The sequence below is a fragment of the Cygnus olor genome, chromosome 13 (assembly GCF_009769625.2).
Source record: "Cygnus olor isolate bCygOlo1 chromosome 13, bCygOlo1.pri.v2, whole genome shotgun sequence".
In the NCBI taxonomy this organism is placed as follows: Eukaryota; Metazoa; Chordata; class Aves; order Anseriformes; family Anatidae; genus Cygnus; species Cygnus olor.
This window is the reverse complement of record NC_049181.1, coordinates 3389124-3410328: the sequence shown is the minus strand read 5'-3', so window position 1 is coordinate 3410328 and position 21205 is coordinate 3389124. Positions and strand designations below refer to the sequence as shown.

Here is a 21205-nt window from a genome sequence, read left to right as displayed (position 1 = left end):
CTAAACTTTTGCCTTAGGCATCAGAGATGGTTTATGAGCCTGAATTCTAACTCATGAGGGGAAAATAGTGTAATGGTGTACTACTCTGAATGTAGCACTTTATCATCTTTTCTGCAAAGGGTACATCATAGTCCTTTCACTTAATAGGTGCATTGTCATTCATTATCAGTCATTCTCATGAATCAGTGGTAGGACTTTGCTTCTTAGTTAGGATACTCAGAATTGGGCACTTAATACAACAAACAAACAAAACCCTCTCAATTTGCTTTGACCAGTGGTTTCACAGAATAATTCATATGTTCTGTTTTCACTAGGGAAATTATCACCTCTCTTCTTTTTTAGAAGTGGTCTTTCATGTTGAAAAACTAAGCTGAGTATCATTTCACTGAGTATTAAAAACTGAAGAGGGCACAATGAATGTGTGGTTTAATGACTCTTCCCAAAAAGGTGTTCAGCAGAAGAAAACATAATGGTATGTGCCTTTGGTCTGTGCCACATTAGCTAACAACACACACAAAAAAGTCATCATATGGCCAAGAAATTGGGGTCAGATACTATACAATGATTTATTCATTTTCACCTCTCACAGTATTTGTCTGGATAAAATGTCCAGCATACAGCTAGACAAGTCCATGATATGATGGGTGAACAATTGACTGAAGGGTTGGGCTCAAAGGGGTAGAGAAAATGGAGCTATACCGGGCTGGCAGCCAGTCCCAAGTGGAGTTCCATGGGATCCATTTTCTCCAGTTCTCTTCAGTGTTTTCATAAAAGATTGTATGCAGGACTTGAAGGTATACTGAGTAAGTCTGCAGACAACACTAGACAGAGAGGAGCTGTTGACTCCCTCAAGGCTAGGAGGCCTTGCAGAGAGCTCTTGAGAAATTGCAGGGCTGGGTAGTCACCAACCACATGAAATTTAACAAAAGCAAGTGCTGGATCCTGCGCCTGGGACAGGGTAAGTCTAGATGTCTGTATTGACTGGGGTAAGAGAGGCCGGAGTGCAGACCTGCAGAAAGGGATCTGGGTGTTCTGGTTGGCAGTAAAATGAATATGAGTGAACAGTGTGCACTGGCAGCCCAAAAGGCCAACCATATCATGTGATGCATCAGGCACAGCATAGGGAGGTTGAGGGAAGTGACTATCCTGCTCTACTCTGTACTGGCGCGGCCTCACCAGTATTGCCTCAATTAAGAAGATACTCCTCCTTAATATTTGTTTCCATGTACGTCAGCACCAACTTGTGTGCACAAGCATGTGTTTGTGTATTGCACATAAGAATATAGTTTTTGTCAACCATCAAATAGAATCTAAGCTTGCTTAAGGTTGAGGTATTGGCCTGATTTCATGTCCTTTCCCACTCTTTAATGTCTAAGTGGCATGTAGCAGTATGTTCAGTTTGATAGAACCACAGACTGATTTGGGTCGGAAAGGACCTTAACGCCCATCTCGTTCCAACCCCCTGCCCTGGGCAGGGACCCCTCCCGCCAGCCCAGGCTACCCAAATCCCACCCAGCCTGGCCTTGGGCACTGCCCCAGATGGGGCACCAACCTGGGTAGCCTGGGCAGCCTGGGCCAGTGCCTCACCACCCTCTGAGTGAAGAATTTCTTCCTAATGTCTAATCTAAATCTCCCCTCTTTTAGTTCACAACTTTTCCTGCTTGTCCTGTCACCATCTGCCTGTGTTAAAGTTTGTCCTCCTTTAGAATACAGCTAGAAATTGAACTTCTACAGGCAGAGGTAAAGTCGCTGGATTACCGACAACCACTCAGAAGGTATGATTCCTTGTACAGAATAAAAGGAAAATTTCTATGACGTTGTCTTTGGTATCCTCAGGTATGGAAAATTTCTATGAGGTTGTCTTTGGTATCCTCAGGTATGGAAAATTTCTATGACGTTGTCTTTGGTATCCTCAGGTTTGAATGCAAAGGAGCATATGGATGCAATAATTGCAGTTCCTTATGCATGGCTTTAGCAGTGTAAGAGTTAGGGGATACTGCAAGTGCCTGATTTTTTAGAGGTGTTAATTACCAGAAGATCTCATTGATTCCAATCAGTTGTCACTATCTGGAACTTCTGAAGAAAAAAGAGGCACAAACTAATTTAAAAGGAAGGTTTCAAAAGTGCAAGATGAGACATTGTTAAAGAGATGAAAATACATCCAGCAATTTTACTGAAGGTGTAAGGCTTCTCTTTATTTCTTCTCAGTATTTCACTTCGAAGCAATTAGCACATTAATGCTATAGCCAAAGAGGAAGATAGATGATTTACTTAGTGATTTCACTTGGTACATATTTAAGAAATTGGAACTATGTTGTAGTATCTTTAATGATCTTTTTTAATTCATTGAAGTAAAGTTTTAATTATAGCGAAACTTGTAGTCATGATTTGCTTCCTAAACAATGCCTTAAATAGTCAGACTTTTAAGGTGTATTTAAAAATTAGCTTTAACCTACAATATGCATAAAAAGCTTTCATTGGTAACTTAGAGAAAATACACTTAAATATAGCAATACTTTATGAGATATATACACTCACAAACCTTTTCTAAAAGCTGCACATTTAAACTGCTCAAGAGAAGTTAAATTTGATTGAATACAAAGGCACAAAATTTCATGAGGTCTTAGCAGAAAGTTTATATATAGCTGGAGAAAATGACACATCTTATTTTAGAGGGCAGTGCCTTAATATCTTCCAAACTGAATTCATTATCCTTTTTTTTTTTCCTTTTCCTTTTACCTCCTTCACCAGAAAATAGTTATCTTGATTATTGAGTGTTCCTTAATTTTTTTCAAATAAAATTGCCTTTCTTTCTGAGGTGTGCCTAAAGTTACTTTTTTTTTTTTTTCCAGGAAATGTATACTATCTTTTGAAACAAATTGCACTAAGAGTAGGGGTTTTACCCATTACAAATCAGTACATTAGGAAGCATATGAAACTATCATATTCCTACCTCACTGATTTTATTTCATAATGAATTTGCATAGTATACATTGACTACTAGTACTGTTTTCAAAATGACATTTTGTAATGCATTTTTTCTGATCAGTCTGCAGATGTTCCCTATACCAGATGTACAACTTGAAATATAACAACTGCTAAAAATACACAAGCTGTCAGCTTTGTTTTACTGAGAAACTATAACTTCAAGTAAGATGGATTTGTGTTTAAGTACAGTGTAAATATCCAAAAATATTCCCAAAGACTTGATGACAATCTTATCAAATGGTGCAAATGATCACATTATAAATGCATAATTTGAGTCCAAGGTGGAGTAAAGGTGAGGTAAAATTGTTGTTCTATAAGCTAATAATACTGACATCAATTTCAAAAACATCATAAAAAAATTAAATGGCATCCTTAGTGAAATAACTTGTACTAGTATTTTCTTCTCTATATTAACATCTTAAAAATAGATCACCCCTTGTTCTTACACTTTTAAGGTGTCATAGCTGTCATATTTCTTACCTGACCTTGCAGAAAGTATGTCTCTTACTGTGCTAAACAAGCTGTGAAAGTAATGTGATTTCAAATAAACCCTTAAAAAAGCAAGTAATGATGCTCCCTTTCCACTTAGTTCAGGGTTAATTATACTTGTCAAAGAGACAGTAAAAAAGGCAGTGAGAAATTTGACAAACTGATGGCAACCACACAGACCGTGTATCTCCAGCAGTTGCCATTTGTCAAAGTTGCACCCATTGATAAAGTCAGAATGAGGACAGTATTTCAGAAGGCTCATTTTTTCCATTGTTCTTACACAGAATAAATCAAGACAAAAAATTAATATGTTGTAAACTGCAATAGAGAAAATTTGACAAGCTGGCAGATTTTATTTTTATGGAAGTTCTGACATGACATATCTTAAGCAAAGATCATAATTTCATGACAGTGTTCCTTCTTGCTTTTTAATTTGAGTGTGGGTGTGCACATATACAAAGTGAGGTTAATGCGGTAAGGAGCTCTGGTTAAAAACAAAGACAGTTTTAGGGAATAACTTGGATAGAAGTATGGCTTTGGAAGTGCAGACTTTAAAAGTCCTACCTCTCTGCAGATTCATCTGAATTTTCCTCTGTGATCATCTGCAACTCCTGTGGGGTTTTGTTTGAATCTTCTTTGACACAGTTTTCCTCTGTGCTTGTTTTGGGAATATCTTCATTTGATCGAAGCTGTTCTATGAGGTTTTGTTGATGCCAGGCTTGAATAGATCGGTGGTGCACCGGGGTTGGACCTGGCACAGGTGCCAGTATATTGTGGTGGACAGGACTGTTGTTTTTCTTCAGCCCATTTCTGTCCCGAGAGTGGTTCTTCAACCTGTTCTGAACCGGTGTCCCTCTGTGTTCATATCCTTCCTGCTGATGGCAGCCCCCCGTGCCTGCGGAGCCTTGCGAGGGGTGACTGAACCACCTCCAGCGGAGCCTCAGGATCTGCTTCACATCAAACTCTTTCTTTCCAGATACTGACATTTTTTCCAGGAAAAAAAAAAATGTATATATATACAAAAGCCTATTCTTTTAGAAAGGAAACAGATTCTTTATCTCTTGTATTTCAACTCCTCTTCTTAAGAAAAGACAACAAAAGAACAAATACCGGTAGCTTGCTCTCTCTCTCTCTCTCTCTCTTCTGATTAATATACTGCAAGCTCTTCAAGCCGATGCTAAGCTGCTGCTAACTGTATAGGTGGGAATCCATACTGACAGGATGATGAGGTCAGACCTTAAACAAGTAAATCAGCTTAGCACAGGAAAGCAGCAACCATAACAGTACCCAGCTGCTAGGCTTACACACTCACAGCACTATAGCATAGCTCTCTAATATATAACCTAGCCTCACATGATCCTAAGGGATCTTAAGCTGCAAGTTAAGATGCAGGAAAGCACACACAAATAAAGTGACAAGACTTTCTATCTCACGAGGTTTTCCACTGCTAATAAGCAATGCTGCATTTCACAGAAGATTTATAGAGAATTCTTTTATGGACTCCTTACACAGATTTTTGGTAATGATTCACTGTGAAACTGTCCTGCAGTTCATGTGTTTCCTTAAGAGGTTTGCATGTGTTTATCTTGCTGTGTAAAATTCCTACAAATGGCCTCAGTGTGGTAGCACTTACCTAAAGGAAAGAAGCAGCATTTCAATATGTTGTGCAGAACTATGTATTTTCTCACCTACAGATATATTTCTCGATGTGATTACAGGGAGAGAGAGAACAGAGGGAGGCAGCTCATAAAATCGGAGATGTGCTCCCGGAATGACTGTATCTGTGGAAAACACAGTTTCCTGGCTAAGTGCCTGTGTAAACACCCTTTGTCATCCTGCTCTTAATTTCTCACGGACGATGAAAAGAGTGTGATTTTTTAAAAAAACACCTTTCTTTTGAGAGTGTACACTGCAGCATGTTTTCAGCAAATTTAATAGATTTCATATATTCATCCTCATCCGTTTGTTAATGGATGGGGCTGTGAGAACTGTTCCATGTGTATTTTGAAATAATGTACACAGACTGTTTTTGCATGCAAATTGAAAATAATTAAACGGATAGGCTGGGTTTTATTTCTTGTGTTACGTTCTCCACAGTGTGCTATTGATGATCTATATGACTGTAAGCAGTGTGCAGAAGCAAAAAAAAAGGCTGTAATAGTCAGTAAAGCAGGATTCAGAATTAAAGAAGGGTAACTCTCTCCCGTATATCTTACATGTCTTCTTCAGACTTTTCTTTGGGTAGATGTGAGATAAATTACAGGACAAGGCAGGAACTGTAAAATAATTGAAATAAATTATGCTATTTAGATACACAGAGGGAAAGAAAAGACTTTATACTAAATAAAAATTATGAGAAAGAGTTGGCCATGAAAGGCAGAAAGGAAGAAGTTGAGAAAAGATGATATTTGAAAGACCTGCCTCCAGTACTGTGATTTACACAACAGCAAAAATGGATGCATTATCACATGTGGACCTCCCAAACTGGTGCTGTCCCCCTGTAGAAGTAATACTTTGTTTAACAATCTTCACTAAGACAAACTGGGTTCTCAAGTAATATTTACTTGAGAATAAAATGAAAGAAGGATTTCTACCTTAGAATACCAGGCTGTAAGTATTGTTAATGGAACATGGTTTTAAAATACTACATTTTAAGTTTTATAATGATAAAACTTGTTCAACTTCTAAGAAATTATTTTAAGAAGAAGGTATATAAAGCTGATTTGTGGTTTAATAAGGGGTTTCAGTTTAAGCTTGTTGAGAATATAAGTTAATAAAGAAGATGCTCCCAAACTTCAGGGATTTTAAAGAATTTGTAGGGAGTGAGTGGATAAATGGAAATGCTGGCCATTGGGTAAGAGAGACCATTATGTCTTCAGAAGTCAGAGTAAGATGTTTTCTTACTTTAATGACAGCTTTTTCTAACAATCTGAAATTTTCTGGAGACATAAATGTTTAAGGTTAGGGTTTTGGTGTTTTTTTCTGTTGTTCATGGTGGTGGTATTTGTTTTTTTGGGGGGGGCATTAAAATCTATAATATTTATATATTTTCAATTTCAGCCTACACTTATGAATGTTTTACTATTCACCTTCATAAAAGTAATAGAACTTAGCAGTGTAGTGGTATCCATATATATTCCTGAGGATTGCCTACATGGCAATCCAAGATCTGTTTTAAGGAGAGTCTCAATATACCAAGTTAATAAAATAATTTATGATAAAATCTTGTAGAGGTGGACAGAGAACATGGTTTTTCGCCACTGTCTTAATCAGGTCATTGAGGTCTTCCAGCAGCTCTGACAGTTCCACTTAGCAATAGCTCTGACATATTGAATTCGTAATTTTTCACCATCTCACAAAGCTTCAGATGGTTTCCTTTCCTTAAATCCCCTTTGCAGATATCATCAAAACCATATTGCTTGAATTTGACTTAGAATGTAGAAATAGAACTTCTGTTTGTAAATTACTCTTTTTCCTAGTACTCAGCACATGTTTTGGCAGATGTAGTGTATCTAGCTGAAATTTAAAAAGTAAGACTGGACATTTCCTGAAGAGACTGTTTTGCTCAAAAAGTCAGCTTGAGTCAGCATGGAATGTGCTTTAGGTAGGGCATAAGCAGATTATTCTTCACACAGCTTATTACCATTCTGGCTAAAACTTCAATATGCTGTACTAGGACAGTACAAGTGATTTTATAAGCCAAAACTTCAGGCCTGATTAGACGCAGGTATGTGGTATAAACATGGTACAGGTTTGTGCCATATACTAGCTTCTAATCATTTATGTCTAACCTCTGGTCTTTGTCAATATGAAGGGAACAGGAATCTTACCTTTTAGGAGACACATTGATTATAAAATTATAGGTCAGCATCTTAAACAAAACCTAAGAAAACTAAGTTCCCTTGAAATAGAATACAGTTTGAGTGTTTATTTCTTCATGATTTCTTTATAAATCTTTAGACGTATCTCTGGGTTCAAACACCTAAATGTGAGAAGATATATCTATTATTACTATTCCTCATTTCATATGTTTTCATTTAGATAGTCATCCATCGTAATAGCTTTATTTTTTCCCTTCACAAGTGGAAATCTGCAAAGAACAGCATTTTCTAGGGCTTCAGCAAGTTTATCAGAGGCTACCAAGGGGCTCAGGGGCCTGAAGCATGTGATGGATGAGGGGAAGCTGCTAGAACAGGCTTTGTTCAACTGTATGAGGAAAAGGCTCAGGGGCATCTCATTGCTGTCTTCGGGCACCTAATGGAAGTACAGAGAAGACAGAGCCAAACTATCTTAGAGGTGCCCAGTGATAGCACCATGTTGGAACATGGGAAATTCTAATTAGGTATAAGAAACAGATTTTCCCTAAAAGGTGGGAAGATGTTACCAAGAGGCTGTGGCATCTCCGTCCTTACAGACAGTGAGAAGGACATGGCCCTGCACAGCTGCTCTGACTGGACTTGCTCTGAGCAGGAGGTGGGACTAGCTGAGCTCCAGAGGCCCTTTTCAACCTGTTATCCTGGGACTTTGTGGTGTGCCAGCGGATGTTTGAGATGTTTACCTAGAGGTTACAGTACAGCCATGTAAAACTAATGCAGTTGTCAGGTATTAAGAAGAGACACTTTTTAGAAAACTAAACTTCCATTTGGAAGCAAAACAGCTTAGTATAACTGCCTGCAGCTGTGGGGGATTTCTAATTGTTCCTTCCCTAGGAGGATTGCCTGTAGTTTGAAGGAAAAGATGTTGGTATTCTCTGAAAAACCTCCTTTTGACTCAATGGATGGTAAGTTTTTGAGGAAGATCTTCGATCAGATTAGGAAATTTAAATAAATGTGAGGGTAGACTGACATCTACCAGGGAGCTGGGCATCGTTTTAAAATATTTGTGCAAACGTGCTGAACTTCCAGATAATTTGAGGGGTACCTATTACTAGCAAAAGTGTAAATAGGTGTTAATAATAATTGTAAGATTACAACTGTAAATACCTAATAAGGCTTTTGAATTAGAAAACTATAAAAATACTTTTACCATAAACTACCTTTGAGAAGAAACTGAGAATTTTCTTTCTGTCATGAATCATATTTCAAATCGCATCTTCCAAAATGACTTTTAACTATGGCTGCCTCACATGTTCATCTGCCTACAGAACACTATAAAGAAAGGAATTTGCTAATTCATTTCAAAATGGCAGGATTCCCTAATTATTAACTTGGTGTTTGGGGGTGGGGGAGCTGGGTTTATTTGTGTTTTCTTTTTGAGAATTTAAGCAAGTGCAATATATTCATGCAGTTATGTAATGTTTGCGTCCTTCTCAAAAGGTAATGGTAAATGACATTCTTTTTCTGTTTGCTTTGAGCTGGTAGTGCAGTGCATGCATGAAAAGCCTGTTAGAAAAAATCTCTGTGTGTTCTAACAAGTCAAGCAAAGAACGATAAGAATAAGTCACCTAACTTTCTTGTAGAATAATTCAAGAAAGATACCATCTGTGGATTCTGAAGCCAGCAGTATTGCAAGGGCTAGGTTACTTGCAAGCGTTAATGAAGTAGATCTTAGCTGTAAAGGGAGGCAGACCAGAATAACTGTATTTTTTTATTAAAAAAAAAAAAAGCCTGGGATAGCTTTGGACCAGAGGTCTTCAATGCCAAGCTCACTGATGCAAAACTTTCATAACAAAAAGTTAAGATATTTTTGTAATATTTCTTGAGATACTTAATGTCTATTTTGACATTACATTTTTTAGAAAGTCAAGTTAATTACAAGCTTGTATCAATAGCCTATGCTCTACAGTGCTTGCAATTGGGGAAAACATCGTACTGAGATATACATAAGTACAGATCTTAGCTGAAGTCCTGTGTGAAAGAGGTATAAGCTCTCTATCCAAACAATGTATTCTACAGGATTTTTGCGGTTTTTGTATTCAGACTATGTACTTATATTGCATGTGAGGCCAGATAAAGAGAACGAGAAGTTGATTATTTTCATTACGCTGTTTTGAAAATGGAGAACTCCCATTAGTCCATCCCTTGTAAAAGAGATATTCCAGGAAACATCTGCACATCATGTCCCCAGCATTAACAGAAGTCAAAGTTAAATGGAAGGGAACATGACTAAAGCAAAACAAATAGCTGTATTTAAAATCTGTGGGAAAGTTCAACTTTCTTTTAAAAGAAAAATGTGAATGCAAGTTTGCAAATGCAAATCAGCTTAAAACAATCAGTTACTTTTGATACTACTAAAGATAGTACAGATGATCCACTTAAGGGAAAGTGTTGACACATTTAAACGCAATTGCATCCTCAAATAACTGGAAACTGTACTACAGATTGCAATCCACCTACAAAGCTGTGTGCCAAAACTGGAAGAAATCACAGCATTTCTACATGATCCAACAAAAAGAATGTGAGTATGCCTGGTATAAACAATTCTGATAGTCTGAAAAATTCTGAACTACTTGTTCTGATAGTGTGTACAACAATATTGAATAAATTGCCCAAGTTAACAAGTATTTCAGCCCATCAAAATCTGCCTATTATTTGCTGTCAGGGACTGAGACAGATGAGAGAGAGAAGATAATTGCCAACAACTCTTAATAATGAAGAAAGGTGGCAAAGACTCAGGGTCAGAATTTTCCAAGGTTATTACTTTTTCTGGATGCCTAATTTGAGACATCTGAGAAACAGAAACATAGCACAGTTACTTAAGCGTTCTGTTGAACAGTTAAATATACTGGTCAGTTTAGAAAATCTTGTCTATCTTGTATGATTTCCATTAATGTTTACTGTGATTCTTACTCTGTCTAACACGAACACAGAAAGTGCTACTGTAAACATTCTGCCAGTTTGCAGCATCCATCTTTTCAGTCTACAGGTATGCTTTAACATGGCCCTTCTGCAAACTCGCTTCCCTTCTGCGGAATTTCTAAATCTCTTCCAACAGCTACAAGTGTATAGAGCAAGGGGCGCTGGGATCGTCTTCCTCAACTCCTTTCCTGGCTACTTATGAAGACTGCAGACTTTCTTGATATAGCGTATGTATAAACTCATGAAATATTTATGGAGAAAACTTAGAGCTACAACTCTGACAGCAAGTCTGCCCCTTATGAAGAGTAACACTTCCAGCTATCAAGAAGAATTACTATTTTCATAAAAAGGCAATCTGTAGTTTTGCTTTAAATACATATATAAAGTAGAAAACAAATAAATGCATTATTACTTTCTAAGAACTCCTTTCTAACTTTTGTCTCAAAATAACTTCTTATATATTCAAGATGAAAAAATCCTTATGAAACTTCCAAGGTGAAATTGGTTTTCTTTTGAGGGATAAAAATTACATTTCTAGGGAATATTTTGTTCTGCGGAGTAAAAGATGACAACAAAGTTTTGTTTTCAGTATGACCGGCAATATTTTATACGTTGTTTTCTGGAAACTGAACAAGTACTTGGAAAAATATGCCTTGCGTTTTAGAAATACAAGAAACATTCCTTTTCTCCTGTTAACTCTGAATGTCACACAAATGTCACACCTCCTAGAAATACAAGCCAAGTTGAATCCTAATGTATCTGCTGTCAAGTCAAGAAAGGGTCTGTTTATTTTTTATTCATTTATTTGGAGGTTTGTTTGCTTATTCTTGAAGTGTCCTACTAGTTTGTTCTTCTCTCACTGGCCTTTCATTATCTTCTGCTAGAGTATTTCCTATAGCATTTGAAGAAAAGTAAGGCTTTCTGTTGTAAGAAAACAGACTTGAACAGGTCATTAGCAAGACGTATGCATGAATGAATTTGTTAGTCCCATTGCAATAACCTTGAGCACTAAGTAGGTAGCTATGATCTAAATATAGTTTGTCTTCATTACTCTCATGTAAAAAGTTGCTTCTCAGAAAACAAAAACACAACAAAAACAAGCAATTGTAGTTGTAGCTATGTACCGTGAAATATAAACTATTTTATCTTTTAATGTATCCCACATTACAGAAAGATGGCATTCCTTTTTTTTTTTTTTGGACAGCAGTGTTTTCAATTTGCAAAAGCAGTAGTTACAAATAGAAACTAGCAAATACAGGTGTGTCTGCATTATTTCTTTATTAAATGCCATCAACCTAACTCTGAAGTGTGAATTGACATAGTACCTATCATTTTACTAATAATCTGAATCAAAAGGAAACAATTACTGGCATGACACGATAGTGAAAATGTGGTGTTGAGAACTACGTAGATATTCAAAACAGCACTTTTTATAGTTTTTATGTAAATCTGTCATAGCCTGTGTCACAGAAAAGCATAGCCTTATCTTTTTCTGCTATAGAGACATAGAATAATTCAGGTTGGAAGGGACTTCAGGGGCTCAATAGTCCAACCTCATGAACAATACAGGGCCAGGTATGAGGTCAGACAAGGTTACTTGAGGTTTTTTGTTTAAAACCTCGAGGGTAGAGACATCAGAACCCTTCTGGAGAACCTGTTATAATGCTTTACTGTCCTAATGTAAGTAGTAGAATGGTTGATGAACTTTTAATTACAGTTATTATGTGAAACAACTGTATCAAAACAGACACTGATTCTCAGCATATGATGGCATATATTCCATAACTGTAAAAGGATTTTGATTGTATCTTTATGTTGAAAATACTTCATTTTTTTTTGCTTATTCACTAATAATAAGAAAGCTTACTTATTCACCAATTATTATCATTGGATATTAAAGAGTATGGAAAGGGTATTGCATACCCTCAACAAAGCCTATTATTTAGATTTGGCACTTGTCAGTATAGGTCTTTATCATATGCATCTCAAAGCCTTGACAGAATAAGGACTTATGCCCAAGGTCAGTCTTCTCTTACAAGTTTTTGAGTGTGACTCGTGTTCACTGTCTCTTAAAAAGTAATAAATGCTGTCTTTAATTTCAAGAGAGGGAGTCCCTTGAGGCAGTTGCGTCTCAGTACAGTGTAGAATGTAATTCTTGGATGATTTTAGCATTTAATCCCACAAATGGCTTCTGAGTCTCACGAAAAGTGCTATATATGTCAGGAAAAAATCCTTAGAATGTTTGGCCATGGACATCCTCCAAATCACTGACAACAGAGACTACAGAGCTCTTTGAGTATTCATGGAAAAGTTACCTGCCTCGGGGCAGGTGTTTGAGTGGTTTGAGGCTTCATGTCTTTCTCCTTAATTACTTATCTAACTTCCAGTACACATATTGGTTCAACCACGGACACATAGTCAGGTCCCCACAAGCTGGCCTGAGTCATCTACAGGCATTCTGGTTTAGATCAATACAGGGGCACAAGCAGGTTTTTTTAGAAGTAAAGGAAATAAGTTAGAGGTTACTACTATCGGTTTTTGTAGCATAATGAACCATCAACCTTTTTCCTTCCTTCGGTTTCTCTTCCGTGTGTTGTCAGTTTTCCTATCAATTTTCCAAGACTTTTGATCTCTCCTTTGTGGTGCCATAACAGTGCAAGGGACATAATACTTTAACAATACTATGATTACAAGCATCACTGTCAAAGCTCATCTGAAAAGGTGCTTTAAGCCGCCAATATCCTTCTCAGCAAACTATCTCCCAGCAGTCTACCATCAGGTATCCTTTTGGTCATGTCACCTGCAAAAGTACACATTAACTCAGTTTACACTTTGTCAAAAAGCCATACAGAATCACATCACAATCTTGTTCAGCCTGGCTCTAGCTGTTGTCGGCTGCCAAGATGCCTTGAGGCTGCTCTTTTACTCTTTGATGCTAGCACAGAATTTAAAAACACATAAACACAGCTTTAAACCACTCAAGTCCTGACTTTCGTATGCAAACAAATTTGTTTCTGTTATTTCTGCATTTTTTTTTAGAAAATACTGGCTCAGCATCAGTATTTTGGAATGTTAGAAATTTTAAGTATGCATTTTCATATTTTCTGGGGAAAACCCATTAGTGTTGTATATAAGAGTATTGTGTAATTAAATGAAAACTGGAGAACTTATATTGAAATATAGAATGTTTTATCTTCATACATATTGATTAATAATCATAAAAGATACTAAACAACATAGTGATCATACTTGCAAGTGACAACAAATTGCAAGTAGACAAATACCATGAAACCTCCAGAAAGTACAGATAATGTACAATATTCTGAAACAGAAATTGTTAATGAAAGACTCCCTAGGGAAGAGAGAAATACAGACTACTGAAAGAGAAACAGAAAATGACACCTGATGATACATTAAATCTGACTATTTAGCATGAAAGATGATTGAAAAATGCTGTTACAGACTAGAATGGGGGGGAGTGATGCAGAGTAGCATCTCCTGTTTTAAGGTAGATTATTCTGTCTTAAATTCCTCCAGAACTTCATCAATAGTTGTAATTGATCCAGTCCTGTATCTCTTAACATGAATTTCGTTGTGAATTGTGCCGTCCCAAACATCAATGATGTTGAGAGCATTTTTTATAGGTGTAACAATCTGAGTTCCAGCGTTAGGAGCTGTAGACAAGCAGTTTTTAAGATAAAAACTTCCATTTCACATTTCTAGCTCAGTTTTGGGGTCTTTGAGTGAGATGCAGGTAGTCTATAATGTCTGTCTGGAAGACAGCAGCTCTCTAGTACTGTATCGGTCAGCAGGAACTTCTGGTACTTCTGTGATAATGTCAGGTAACACCATTTCCTGAAATGGTTCTTGATGAACTATAGAAGTAGATGCAGAACAGAAATACCCATCGTTGATAGGATATGTGTGCACAGATGAGATATGTAAATGGAAGCTAGCCCTCTTTTTGATTAAGGAAGATGCTTGCATCTGCATACATTAACTGTAGGAATTCTTAAGATAGCAAAGAGAGAGCTGTTGTAATATATTAAACCATTTTGCAAATACACTACTAGCGAGCTGTTCGTAGAAGAAAATAAGCCTAGCAAGCCTCCTGAAATTAAACTTCTGCTGAAATTAATTAATAATATCCAACTTAATGTAGTTTAGCATGTCACAACTGTAAATTCAGACAGCTGCTCTTGGTTTATTATATCAGTATAAAAGGCTGTTTACATCAAATTGTTTTGAGGTCTCAATTTTAACATCAGGCATCATAAAACAATTTTACTTTGCTTTTGACCACATTTTAAGGTGATTGAAATACTTGGGAAAGATGGTATTTGGCCCTTTGGCTGAGTTTCCTAAATTAAGTTACTGATAATACCTCTTGTTATTGAGTAGTTGATGGCTTTAATACCTTCTTGATACAGTTAACACTTAGAAATATATTATGAATATCAGATGGTATCACCATTTCAACGTAAAATAAATTTAACTTTAAATATGATGTCTGTAATTGTGATAGTGTTGATGTGGAATTAATGATCACAGGAAAAAATATACCTACTGATTTCCACTGCTTTAAAATACAAGATTCAACTAACCACTGAAACATACAGAAAAGGCCTTGATATGTGATTGCTTCTTAATCATTGTTAGTGGTCGATTTTTTTTTAGAATGCTTTCTTTCATAATTTTATGTTTCATGTTAATAGAAATGTTATGTGAGAAACCAGTGGAAAAGAAAAGCTATTTGACTCTGCTCACTTAATAACTCCTTCTTGCTGATCCCTTTCAGTATTGCATTCCTTCTGAAATTGCTTTTTGTATGCTGGAACACACCTCATTGTTTTCTGCCTGACACAAGTCTAATCATTCTGGCTTGCAGACCTCTCACTTATGTAATAACAAGTACATCTTGCAGGAAAGGCATTACTCTATTACTAGGATATATAGTCTTCGTGAAAATAACCATATTTTATATTTTAAAGGAAACAATACAGAAATCCTAAAACTCTGTCTTGTGATTCAAATAATTTGTTTACTAGGATCTTTAATCATGTTGTTTTCACAGACTTGGTAGAGTCCAAGAAGCTGTAATAAAAAGGTGAAGATTACTCTGCCTGTTTTTTTTTTTATACCAGTATAAGAATTCTTTTCTTTCTGGAACAACCTGCAGAAATATAGTTGCCTTCTCACCTAGCTCTAAAGTGGAGAATTCTTTAACTTAAGAACATTATTTCTGCCAATATTTTGATTAACAGTGCACAAAACTTTTTTTTATAACTGTTAGTATTATCTTTTTTTTATGAAGAAAACTGTGTATTAAAAAGCAAAATAAAAATGCAGCTAATAACATCATCAAATTGATGACCAGAATGCATTTTAATTTTTTTGGCAGTATTCTTAAAATCAATAATGAACTGGGGTAGTTCCCAGCACTTCAGCGTTTCTGGCAGTAAAATTCAATTCATGTAAGTTATAACAGCTTACAACAGCTTACATCTGTAAATGGAGACCAAAAAAAAAATCAAATGATTTTCTTATCATGAAAGACTCATGATGATGACAAATTGCATCCAACAACTCCTGGTCAAAATCCTATTATCATCAACTCTTAGACACGTCAAACTGTTGAGGTGATTCATCTTACACTGTGGTCCTCAACCATGCGTATCTTTAAATCTTTCTTAATAAAAGCAAACGTCTCTAGGGAATCCTAAACCTTGGACTGAAACTTCAGTATTATTATCTGACTTGAACCAGGCCACTCTTCTATTTCTCAGAACTGGTACACTGTAAAACATCTGCATAATACTATCTGCATTTTAATCCTTCCAATAGTGAAAGTTTATTAACATGGTAACTAATGTTCTCCTACTCACCTATTCACTACAGCTAGAATACTCTTTTTGAACAGGGCTACACTGAACAGATACAACATTTGCAACTTTTTGAGGATGAGCAGAGCTTTAAAAACTATATTGTGTTTCTTCTCCGTTATACATACCTACCATCTACTGTTGTGTCCACATCTATTGCTCCTAAGATGACGTCTGTACTGACCACCTGACTAACAAAGAAACAAATGCTTGCTCTATATCTTCCTTTTCTCATCAGTTTCCCATATAAAGAACCAAAAACTTGATTAACAAGATGTTTTTTTGTTTGGTTGGTTTTTGTTTTACTTTCCTATTTGGGGCATCCTTTGGGGCAAGATGAACCCATTTGTGTGGAGAAACTTCTAATTTACTTTTAAGATTGTAAATGCATGTAGTCCATATTAAATTATATTAATATATATATTGCACTAACCCAGAATTTTTGTACTAAAAGAAAAAAAAGATCTTTTTTATAACATGAACTATAGCTGTACTTTTTGTAACAAAAAGTACTTAAGTAGTCTGCTGAGTATCTCTTAATGATTTAACATGTTGCATATCGTCTCTCCATTCTGAGTATTCTTTCTTCCTTTAGAAACAAACGTGAGGAATTTTATCCTCTACCCATCTTATAAAAATAGAGGGTGCCAGAAACAGTCAGCTACTGGGGAAAACATTTGGAGACATTCCCAGATTTCTATTTTATGTTTATTCAGATGAATTTTTAGTGACCTATAGAATATAATCACTCATGGGAACATCTGCCTGCTCTGAAACGATTCCCAGAAGAGTGGATTTTTACAATATAAAAGCATAAAACATGTTTGTATCTTCAAAATAGAACAATTCAATTCATAGCAGCAATTTCTTTTTAAGCAGAGGAAAAGGAGAGAGAAGGAATTAGGAAATATTCTTCATCCTTATCTAACATCAATTACTTGAACATTCTATCATTGGGTATAAATTAATCCTCTGCCTTTGTGCTATTAACAATCACAGGTTTGATTTCAGTAGCTGTAAATCAGCAAGAGAAGAGCAGATAAAAGCACAGGTACTTTATTTTCTGGTTCTTATAATGCATTGAAGAAAATGTAAAATCAAAATTGCAGCATAAAAACTGTATCTCTAGTGCAGTAGAAGATCTTGGCACTCAACAGATGGACTTTTTTTGGATGTAGCCATTGATTCCATGATTGTCATTCAGTAGTCAGTCAGAGTCAAGGAATTGTGATGCAATCTCCTTCATTCATTGACCCCAATCTATAATGGGTAACATGAGCCTCTCTACAACACATTAATTACTTGCGATTGTATTTCTCTCAATCACAATGTTATTAGGATGATATTAGTACTTGCTTTGCGATAAATATATGTTGCATTTACCTCTAAAATACTTCAGGTGCTGAACATTAATGTGAAGAAAAGGTATTTCTCACAGAGTTGTTAACATGCATAAACCAGCTTTCTGGTCTTCAGTCAATTTTTACTGTCTGTCTGTGAGAAACTTCCTGATCATCAAGGACAGTTTTACTAAGATTTCCCCTGTTTTGCACCAGGGTATTTTACACAATAACTAGCTGAATATAGTAACTCCTTTAATAGGCTATGCTCCCTTTGTTTCCAGAATTTATGGAAATATGCTCATTACTGTATATTTATGCAGCATCTGTGGAACTCTCTGATAATATGAACTTTTAAAATCTAATGTAGTTGAAGAAATTAAATAATGTATATAAAGCACTTATTGAATGGTAATATAATTAAATGTAGTTGCCTTATTATTTTCTGCAGACCATGTACAAACCATTTCAGGCTACAGTATTTTCTGAAGAGCAACTTCTAACAACATAGAGATCTGTGGCAATGTAAAACTCTCAGCTGAATGAAATTTTCAAGTTTTCAGTTCTATGATAAACACTGAACATACATGCAGTTTTGTGCTTTCATAAAACTTTATCGTCAAGATGTTGATTTCTAAGCTGTATATGTAGAAGAGTGGTTTTGTTTGTAGAATATTTGGTTGCAAGATTTCTAATAGTTTGCAAGGCGTATTTGACAACTGTAGTTATATATTTGTGATTTTTAAGAATTGAACCCAAGCTCAAATCTTGTATTAGTGTATAATTAATGATATTGTATAGTATTGTATATTAGTGTATAATTAATGATTCTCTGTATGACCTCTGACAACTAAAAATTTTGGATTCAGTGAATTAGAACCATTCCTAGATGCTGTGAGCAGCATCACTGGAGAAACTGATAAGCAAAGCTAACAAGTGGCAAAGACAGGATGATTTTTGAAAATTAACTGTGTTCAGAATGATATGCCTAGCCAAGGATAAGAGGGCTTCCTATGAAATTGCTAGCATTGTAGTTTCCTTTCCAGTTCAGTTGGATAGGTTTTTAAGGGAATTATAATTTCCATGTTTTTAAAAGGGTTTGTTCCTTACTCCTCTGATGTCTCAAATAATGAACCATCAGTTCTGCATAGATAATTTGCAGCAGTAGGAAGAGGTAATTTTTGAAAGATTTAATGACAATGTTTTAGTATGAATTTCAGAAAACGTGCTTGGCACGATTACATGAGAGTACAGAAGAAGAATTCTCTGATAATCCATAATTCCTAAATATGCAGTGTTGTTTTTGTATTGTGTACGCTTTGTACACACATGTACTTTCTGCTGTTAACGTATTGTAAGCAATTGGACAATATTTTCCTCCTTCTTCAGTAAAAAGTGTATAGAGAGAAAACACCATCCACCCCTTTGAGGCTTGCATCCTTCAGGAAATTATGTTGTTAACTCTTTAAGCTAGATGCACAAGTCAGATTTTGCAAGACTGAGAGCTAAACTGCAAAGGAGCCACATTCTTAGTTGTATGTATTAGAGCTTTTACTTCTGTAGAAGCTCAGGGAAGGCTTTGCAGTGGAAGATTGCCACCTGAAAACTGCCCTGCAGGTTCATTGCCTGGCTCTATTTGAGTGGAACAAAGAAGTATATATTTAGTACAAAGACAGTACTTGAATTCTCAGCATATAGGAGCACATAGTTATAGCTGGTGCTGCTCTGATATTTAAGGATAGGACTTACTTTGTGCCATTTTTGTAGCTGTTCACAGAACTGTTTGGACTATTATTCACACATGATACTGATATACGGCACCAAGATATAGAAATAAAGATGGAAGGAGGAAAAACTCATAGGTCTCTCTTAGTCTCTTCAAATTTTAATTAGTGTTCATCAACTGCTGCTGATTCTCTGTCCAGCCTAGGTTTTGTGAATCAGTACATAGCACCCACGTAGAGCTTTGTGATGCAGGACACATCCCAGCTGAACTTGACAGGAGGGATATGGGTCTGAACAACAGAATTCAGAGACTTTTCAAACCATTGGACACCGTTTGTGTGGCACCTGAAGCCATCACCATGCAAACTGGCTCTGCTTAGTGGGAATGAAGCACACTAGAATTGATGCATGCCCCCCCCCCCCCCCCCCCCCCCAGCGCCGTGGAGTTGAAAGCATTACAGCTCAAGGACTAAAACAACGTGTTTGGAAAAGGAATAAGAAAGAAATATCAGATTCTTTGCTGAAGCCTGTTTAAAGTACTCTGTCAGCAGTGTAAAAGGACAGAGCAGAGCCACGTTCTCAGTGTATAATGAGATAATCTGAAATGGGAAGACCACAGGCAAAGTCCTGTGGAAGGACTAAAGTGGGAAGTCCAGGTCAGTGCAGAATTGTCCTCACATTACGTTCTCTCTGGTAACCTTTAAAGTAGTTGAAAAAGAGCATCCATTTCCCTGTAAAGGAGACAGCATTTAAGAAACATTTTCGAATAACAGGTTAGTTTTCTTTTATTGCAAACTAAATTTTTTTTTGTGTGCACAGTTGTCCTGTTATTCCTATAAAGAGTTCAGTGCTAAACTCCCTGCTTCCTTATCGTGATTAAAGCCTTTCCCTACTTCATTTTTTTTATCAGCTCCAGGCAGTTTTGTTTTATTTTTTATTTTCTCTATCCTCCTGATTTTTCTCAAAGTCAGTTTTGATGTTTTTCCTGTTATTTACCTCTAGGCTAAATGCACATTTCCCACCTCTTCAATTTAGCAGAGGAATGTGAACACAATTATGTGGGAAGTTCTATGCTGTGTTATGTATCTACACAGTTGCATTAATAACCTAGCTAATCCAAATTGTCTCAATCTTGAAATTGAAATCTCCTGAACTGCTTGTTTTTAAAGCAAACAAAGGTAATACAAAATCTTTTTAAAAATCCCTTGGTCAGGAAAAGATACGCTCCACCAGTATAGTCATTAAGTTTGGTCTGTTCTTTGTCAGTCCTGTCAAAAAACTATTAGGTTTCAGTGGTTTCTCCCCAACCCATAAATCTTGCCAGGCATCCCTTATTTCTTAATTACATAGCATGGAATGTCATTTTGCAGATGTACAGTAATTTAAAATGACAGGGATACACAGTTTCAGGTGATTATTTGTTCTACTGAAGCTATGTAGTGACAATTCTGTAAGTGTCAGCCTTGCATTCTTGGCTAATTATAGTACAGCTCTTGTTACTTGTATACAGTTGTGAAAATATTGTTGGGTGAGGAGAAATAAGCTTACCATGTGTTCAACAACTATAGACTATATTTTGCTCTGCTTTATTAGCCATATAAGTAAAGGTAATAAGATATTTCCTGTTGCTTTTAAGTACTCGGCATAATTACTTTTTCAAGTTTTAATTTCTAGTTTGTCTGGTTGTATTGTATAGCTCCAAACCAGGTCTATAAGATTGTGTAGCTACAGATAAGATATAATTAAATTCCTAGTAAGCAAAAGCAATCTGCCTGAAAAAGTGGGATTTTTGTGTTAGCTGTTGCTGACTATGAAAAGATTAGTTCAAAGCTGAAGATAATCAGCACCATCAGAACTTTCACAATCACTTAATGTCTGTAATACAAAATGCCACAGTATTTGTCTAAAAATTACAGTGATATATACTGGGTATTTCTTCATTGTCTTCAATCTTAGGCTCTAAGAACCTCTCAGAAATCTTTTA

The 21205-nt window shown here is 36.1% G+C and overlaps 1 protein-coding gene and 1 long non-coding RNA gene across 4 annotated transcripts in view; one reads left to right on the top strand and one right to left on the bottom strand.

Moving 5' to 3' along the window:
* The window catches only part of LOC121077422, a 363360-nt gene that overhangs the window by 192126 nt on the left and 150029 nt on the right, over positions 1-21205 (top strand). The window lies entirely within an intron of this gene.
* Positions 1-21205, bottom strand: part of KLHL4 (kelch like family member 4) — an 81818-nt gene that overhangs the window by 33723 nt on the left and 26890 nt on the right. Inside the window, exon 2 of one of the 3 annotated variants that reach the window (XM_040572667.1) lies at positions 4042-4456. The exons of 1 other annotated variant lie outside the window; for it this stretch is intronic. In XM_040572667.1, the coding sequence (XP_040428601.1) occupies positions 4042-4079 (38 nt within the window). In that variant the 5' untranslated portion in view covers positions 4080-4456. Of the gene's footprint in view, positions 1-4041; positions 4902-21205 lie in introns of those variants that run through there. One more of the 3 variants, XM_040572665.1, reaches the window with a different exon arrangement.